Source organism: Quercus robur, chromosome 11, assembly GCF_932294415.1.
Source record: "Quercus robur chromosome 11, dhQueRobu3.1, whole genome shotgun sequence".
Taxonomy (NCBI): Eukaryota; Viridiplantae; Streptophyta; class Magnoliopsida; order Fagales; family Fagaceae; genus Quercus; species Quercus robur.
This window is the reverse complement of record NC_065544.1, coordinates 49404112-49412072: the sequence shown is the minus strand read 5'-3', so window position 1 is coordinate 49412072 and position 7961 is coordinate 49404112. Positions and strand designations below refer to the sequence as shown.

The 7961-nt window shown below is 35.0% G+C and overlaps 1 protein-coding gene across 1 annotated transcript; it reads right to left on the bottom strand.

Annotated features, from left to right (window-relative positions):
- Positions 1-1885: 1885 nt before the first annotated feature.
- Positions 1886-4136, bottom strand: LOC126707296 (uncharacterized). The gene has a single exon (XM_050406893.1). It carries the CDS (start codon positions 3727-3729, stop codon positions 2011-2013), a length of 1719 nt encoding a protein of 572 aa, XP_050262850.1. The 5' UTR covers positions 3730-4136; the 3' UTR covers positions 1886-2010.
- Positions 4137-7961: the final 3825 nt, after the last annotated feature.

The window sequence follows — 7961 nt, the reverse complement described above, 5'->3', positions numbered from 1 at the left end:
CAAAAAATATATAAATATATACACACACATAGTAATGGTATATTACATAAATGACTTCTAAACTTTAATTGTTTTTAGTTATAAAAAAAAAAGATCATAAATATAAAAGCATTAAAAAATATGTTTTTTTTTATGGTTTATTTATATTTGACTCTTCATTTTCAACATTAAATTAACTCATTTGACACAAAAATTAAAAAAATTTAGATTAGATAGTACACGTGGACTCTAATTGAAATCAAATTTTTACTTTGAATTAACTCACTTAGTATAAAAATTTAAAATTTTAGATTAGATGAGACATGTGGCGTAGCTAATTGAACTCCAATTTGAAATATAATTGGATTTTTCTCAGTTTTGTCTATATATATTAGTATTGACTACTGAATGGGTAATGTTTTTAAGGTTGTTATCTTTGATTCAAATAACTTAAATTAGATCAGGAAGATTTTATGATAGATTCAAATAAATTTTTGGTTTAGGATGAGTTAAATTAAATTTTGTTAGTTATTCAAACTTAGGTTAAAAAAAAAAAAACCAATTGTTCCCTCATAGGTTATAATTTTGTTCGCTAAATTCTTGTATTTCGTTTGGTAACTATGCCTCATGGTTTTTCAAACGGAGACGGCCATCAAATTTAAATTAAAAAGAAAAAAAAGAAAAAGATTTTATCCATTTGGGAGGTGCCACATAAAACATCTGCACTTTCTAAATTACCAAGAAACCTGCATCATAAAACGATAAGATGGTCAAGTTTTATATAATTAGTACTGCGTCACGACGAGTGTTCAAATTTAAAGCTTCATTGTAGCCAAGATTTACAATGTGCCAATGGAAATGATGCACCAAGAAGTTACAAGGACTTGTTGCACGCTGTAGGCTGGCTTCATTGTGAAGGTTATAGCAGTGGTTCAATGAGAGTTTGGGTGACAATGGCTGCAGTTGTGGTGGTCGTGGTTGTGGGGATTGTAGTTGATAGTTTACAATATTTGTAACAATGTCATATTAGTGCATAAAACTCTCACTTTTGAAGAGATTGGAAAAGGCATTTGGTAGATAATCTCACCTCCAAAAGGGTTCAGAAGTTATAGACTTAATGAGTAATGCTAGATTCTGCCAAATGGCAAAGTTGTTATTTCTTCTCTCTTTTGTTGGGATTATTCTTTTGTTTCTAGAGATACTAATTTGTTGCTCTTTGTAATTGGGATGGTCCCATTTCTATCTCTCTCTTCCCCCTCGAGCTTCTCACCCAAAAGATTGAGATAGGTTGGTTCCTTCCTTTGCTCTCTTTTATATATATATATATATAATAAAGAGTGATGTTAGAGACAAAATCTTTCATATTCTTTTTCATAACTTGTTAAGGTGGCAAGTCATAATTGGAGGATTGTCACTTTCACATAAGGTCAACACTAATACCATTTTTATCATTCACCAATCACAATAGGTCATATAAATAATTATGAAAAGTTGTGTCATTAAATTTATTGAAATTCAATTAGAATTCATCTAAATTTCTACGTGATGAGTTTATTTGAGAGATGGATACGACTAAGCAAAACATTTAGAAGTTATTGGCAGGTATATGTTACAATAGATGATATAAACACAATCTCAATTAACTGCTTCAAGATTTAGTCAGGTACCATATCAGGATTACCTTCTAAAGACAGACACAGTCGTCATATATAAAGCCATGGTACAACAATTTCAGAAATAGGCAATTCCAGCCTGAGCCAATTGATAATGTAAAGTAAAAGACTGAAATAAGATTGAAAGACAGATAGCAATTGAAACAATACGGAAAATAATAGAAAAACAAGAATTGCCAAGATAATGATAAATACAACAATTCTAATAATTAATTATATACATTTTATGAGAATGACAAAAGTAAAACAGAAGTTTTTGCTTTTAGCTTTTTAATTTTTTTAGATGGTAGGTTTTTTTAATTTTTTTTTCTTCTGAATTAGTTCAGAGCAACATTGTTACAATTTGAATTAAATTGAACTAATGGAATTCTCTTGAACCCCTGGACTGATATAGTTCCAACCTACTTTTGGCTTGGTGTAATCGATATTCAATCCACGGTTCTTTGATCAGATGAGCCTGCGTTGATGACCACTCAAGCACAATAATCACCTTCTCTTGTGCAAGTGTCTCACTGTCAGGTAAATGCATTGCAAGGTAACAAAGCAGAACCAGTGCAGAAATTTGTACCCTTTGCTCACCAAAGTAAACCAGCTGAATTAAGTGCTCAGCCCCTCCTGCATCTATGATGGCTTTGCAATGATCAACATGGAGATAATTTTCAGGGCTTGCAAACTTGCTAAGCGCAATGGCAGCCTCCATAGAAACCTCAGGTTCACTTTCATCAAGCAGTCTCACCAAGGACCCGACAATTCTTGTTTCTTTTACTCGGAAAGTCTTAGCCAAGTTTCCAATTGACTTGATGCAGGGTACAAGAAGGCCTGAGTTGGCTTTCTCTATAATATTAAGTAACTTTTCGACTACAACTTTTGCAGTATGGGAAGTGGGCTTGAAAGCCGAGCGCCTTAACTCTGTGTTTTGCTCGGCCACAGACGTGATCTCCATTAATGCCATGGCAGAATAGGATCGAACCTCATCATGTCCTTCTTCTAACAAAACAGCAAGCCATAAAAGTGCTCTTGATTCCGTGATGTTCTGACAAATAGCCACATTTCCCTTACATAGTTGCCAAAGGGCTCTTGCCACCATTGCCTTCATCTCACCCTTAATGCTAGCTCCCTCATCTTCATGTTCCTTTTTATCATTTTGATTCGGATTAGTACTAATACTAGGCATCACAACCGAATGCATAGATATTTGTTGTTGTTTGCTGGCAATGGCATACTTACTATGTTCTTGAATGGTGTCAAATTCAAGATGACTAAGAAGCCAACGAATTGCATTGTTCTGAGCAAAATGATCTTGGCATTTCGGATGATTTGCAGCTAGTTCTGACATTGCCCAAGCCACCACAGCCCGAACTTTCATGTGCCCTTCTTTGAGGATTTTCACAAACACTAGGCAAACACCAGCATTCACAAGGTGTTTGACGCTGTCCGGGTCACGTCCCAGCAAACCAATAGCCTTGGCAGCATTCTCCTGACCTTCAGATCCTCCTTCTTTAGCCAACTTCAAAAGTCCAGCCACTCCACCTTCCTCAATAATAAGCTTCCTGTATCGATCATTATCCTGAGCCAACGAAACCAAAGAAGCAGCCGCCTCTACACGGTCCTCTAACGATGACAACCCATTGTGTAGAACCGCAATTTTTTCCCATATTAGACATAGAATCGGCTCGTTGGCTGCAATTGGAGGAAGACCCAGAAGCCTATCAGCCACTCTAAGCAACCACGACACATCCCCAATACAATTCTCGAGCTGCAGGCACGTTTTTCTAAACGCAGCAGCTGGGATAATAGTGAACACCCTCTTCAAGATACCATTGGCACGGCACTTGTTAACGAGTGCAAGTGCTTTGTCAAGGACTTGTTGTGTGTTAGCAATGATGCGACAGGTTGGACGCTCATAAAGCTCTTTGCTTGCACGAGCTGTGTGGCGTAAAAGGCCTGCTAGCTTCTCCGTCTTGGCCCTGAGCTCCAAGCAATCTTGTTTGAAACATTGTGCTTCTTTTGCAGCCTTGCTCACCTGGTCTGCTAATTGTATTGGCCTTGCCAAAATCTCCCTCACCATATTCGCCATGTCCTAAAATTTGCGGACCCCAAAAATGAATAATTAGACCCGTAGTTTAGAAATGCAGCAAAGTGCAATAAAAAGTTATTGGCAAAAATAGCAGTTATATAAATGGCATGTGATATGGCAAGTGTACGTATTTCTTTTCTTGTGTAGAATAACTACGTAAAGTTGTACTAGTTACTTCTGTTCAATCAAATAATCACTGACGGTGAAAGAAAATTCATAAACGAAAATGACAGGAAATAAAAAACGAGAGATGCTTTCACTAGCATGACTCAAAAGATTTTGGTTGCAATTTAATTTTGCGAAAATTGACGATTCAACTAGAATTGTCTCGCCAAAGTTGTTATCACTAATCAATCTTTGTAAACTTATCAACCTTGAAAAAGTGTTTAAGCTCGCCATTTTCTGGGAAATGTATAACTTGATATTTAAGAAGAAAATGGCTTGAAATGTTTGGTAGTTAAGCTTTGTTTATATTGCATATATGTGGATGTAACAACACTTAAAAAACGTTAAGTGGGTCCTTTTCTCAAGTCTTAAGTCAGATTTATGTTAAGCACACCAGAGAAAAAATTTGTAACAGTTTCTTCACCAGGGACCACAAAATGCACCTAACCCAACATTATGGTTTTTATAATGAATCGTTTTACAGGTTTCGATTACTATTGTTATAGAAACTTTATATAATATGCATCAAACATCTTTTGCTTGGGTTCATACAAATCCTTCCTATGCTTCCTTTGATTTATATAAAGTGTAAAATAGAGAAAGATTACAGAAAATAAAGGAAATAACAGTCTAAATTTGTTCTGTATATGGCTAAAGATGAATAATAAAGATTAACAATACTGTAAGAGTTCAATTACATACCAAACTGACAAACAGGATTGTGGAACGAAATCAAGAGCCCAACAAGGCAACAACCATGGCCAATCGTTTATTTGAAGTCCTTAAATGTGGTGATGTAGTTGTTTGACAATTGACAGTATATATTTTAGTTATTTAGCTAAGCATAGGCTTATTGATAATACTTTAAGAGTTCAATTACATACCAAACTGGCAAAAAAGACTGTGGACAATCGTTTATATATTTGAAGTCCTTAAATGTGGTGATGTAGTTGCTTGACAATTGACACTAATATTTTAGTTAAGACTGATTGATAATATACAAGACATAGAGCTAAGCATAGATCACTAGATTTTTAGTTTTCAAATTTCCATATATGTTCACTTTTCTTGTTTTGTCCTGGTAGTTGAAATTTAGACATATTTGCACTTGAAGTAACTGTTACAAATTAGAAAAATATTAATTTGACATGATTAGCTAGTAGGGAAAATCTAACATTGTTGACTTTTGTTACTTTACATCACTGTCATACGTTCTATCTCTTTGTTACTTTACATCAAAGAGGGTTCTTACGTCTTAGTACTGCTAATAACTCCTTTGCAGGTACCAAGAATATTGGTAGATGTAGATGTAATGTCAATGTATTTTTCAAGTTTCTCATTAATTAACGTGATGATCATGAAATTATGTCCTAGACTCCAAATGAGTATTTCCACACCAAATTAAAAAAAGGTTTAATTATCATTCTTAAAAGGTAATGCAAAGCAATGGTTATCTCTTGCTAGCTCTGCACAATTTTATTAAACAGTCATGAAAAACATCCTTGAAAGTTGAATCTTAATTATGAGGTCAAAATATGTAAGCCTATGAATCCCTTTACTTCTAAAGCAAGAAAAAAAATAATCTAATCATACTTATAGTGCAAGTACTATAACCATAGGCATTATAACCCAAGGGTTAGTCTAGAATTAGCGATTATATATACTAGCATATATTGGGTTCTTTATACCAACAATTTAATATGGTGAAGATGTAAGTGTTTTGATTTTCTATCGTAGAATTATGTTGTTATACTGAACTATTTTTTACATTAAAAAAAATAAATAAATAATGAATACAATCTGCACCTAATAAGATGATTGACACATATTTATGGGAAAGGCCTAGTCTTCTTGGACAGATGAGGCTTACTTTTCTGCAAATCATTTTAATTTCATGTAACTGTTTCCATATAGTCTACACCCCCTCTGATTTTCTTAGTTCACTGGGTTTTATTCTGTAAGATGCTAGAGGACATTTACATGATAGTATGATACTGATACAAGCTCTTAAATTTCGAACTGTACGGACATAGATGTCTCATTCCTTTTGCAATTTTTGGTGAAAACATTTTAAGCATGCATGAACTATGCCACATTTTCAACCTCAATAAATTCCAACCAGCCCAATATGTAGATGAAAGGTACCATATATAAACTGTTTATGAACTTTGCCAAAATTTCAATTCAAGCATTGGCATGATGCTCATATTGCATGTTTTAATCATTTACCAGCATTTTTGTGAATATCATTATCAAGTGAAAGAGAAAGCCATTAATGCATTTGGTGTTGTTCTTTCAAATCATAGAACAGATGAGATGATCCAGACGTTTGCCTATAACATCTGTAGGGTAATTTTATCGTTGGATTTTGAAAATTTCATCCATTCATTTTCAAAATGTGCATGAATTACATTTTGACATATACTTATCATGCATGGCCTCCTAATTCTTTTTAGTTTTCATGACTCATGATTAAACAGAAGTATCCATGATTTTCTGTCCCCTGTAGCAAGAGTTTTGTACATTTCAGAATCTGAAATCATTACTGATCATTCTTCTCATTCTGTTGCAATTTAGTATTCCATTTCATGACTTAATCAATTGGATTCTGACCCTTCATTGAATTCAAAGGGTCGTCGCATTTTTTATGTGAAATTGAAGTTTCATATTGTATCAAATTTCCCTGAAGGCGACAAACTATTGATCAAATGGGAGTGGAAAAATAGAAGACAAGTTGCCATCTCACTCTATTTCCATCCTGTGTTATTTAGATCATAATTTTCTCATAGACAAGACTTTAGAGTGTTGAACCTTCTAACATGTTACGAGAAAATTACGTGAGCCAAAAATTTCTAAAAATAAACTTCAATTAAAGCAAATACATGAATGTTTATTATTCATTTCACAAGCTCATTGTTGTTCATTTGGGTGCTTTTCCGGTTCTTTGATCATACCCTTTTTAAAATCATGGTTGTATCTTAATTTTTATTTATTTAAATTTCATAAACAAATAAACTAAATAAGTTTTTAAAAAAAAAAAAAAAAAAAAAAATCTAGAGCAAACACCACAGCGTTTGTCATAACCTTTTCCAACTTAATCAACTTATTTTTACACTAAGCATCACCATTTTTATATTTTTATTTATATAATCTTAACTTTTTTTTTTCTTTGAACTATTAAGATTTTTCTACAATCTGGATAATTAAATCTCAATATCTTGTATATATGCATGCATGTATATTCTAATTAAAATAAACCAAAAAAAAATTTAAATTATAATTGTGGGGCCTGAAATTTGAAATCCCAGCCCACTTCACATTAAGGGCCCAAAGCCCAAGCCGAGGAGCCTACTGCCGAGGACGTATGACGAAAGCCCCTTAACGGCCCAAGAATGTGGCCGAGGACGATCCCACGCTCAACACCTCACAAAACGTCTGTGGGAAAAGGACAAACTCAGTACAAGAGCAGTACAAATGAGAAAGCTGCCAACACCATAATGTGGAGCCCAGCGCCTGACAAGCCCATACTCCATACCATGCTATCCAGCTTTTCCCAACCACTCTGACGTATGGATTGATAGGACGAGTAATTACCCCAAATAAGGAGAAACTGACACGTAGATGAAGAAGGGAAGTGAATACTAGTATAAAAGGGAAAAGAGAGCTAAAAGAGAAGGGGGAGGCCCCGGAGAAAGAAGGAAGAAAAAGGGAGAAGGAATGGTGAGAATGTAATGCTCCTCGGATTAATTCCGAGGAGTCAAACCTTTCAAACTACATTGATGCAAAGCTTAGCTATACAGTCCAAACCCATCTTTGTATGATCGCTCATGAAACCGGGACCAGACCGAAACCTAGCGCCCAAAAGCAGGCCTTTCCAAACCCACTCTCTACAAATCATATTGTTCGGGCCCTTTACACACGAGCCCAACGTCATCCTTGGGTCGTTAAAAATCGTGTCCCTACAATTGGCGCCGTCTGTGGGAAGGCTTGCGCATTGGCCCAGGTGGCGGTGGAGTCAACTCTCTAGCAAGTAGAGGTTCGTGGGGTTTCCTCCATCTCCGGCGACA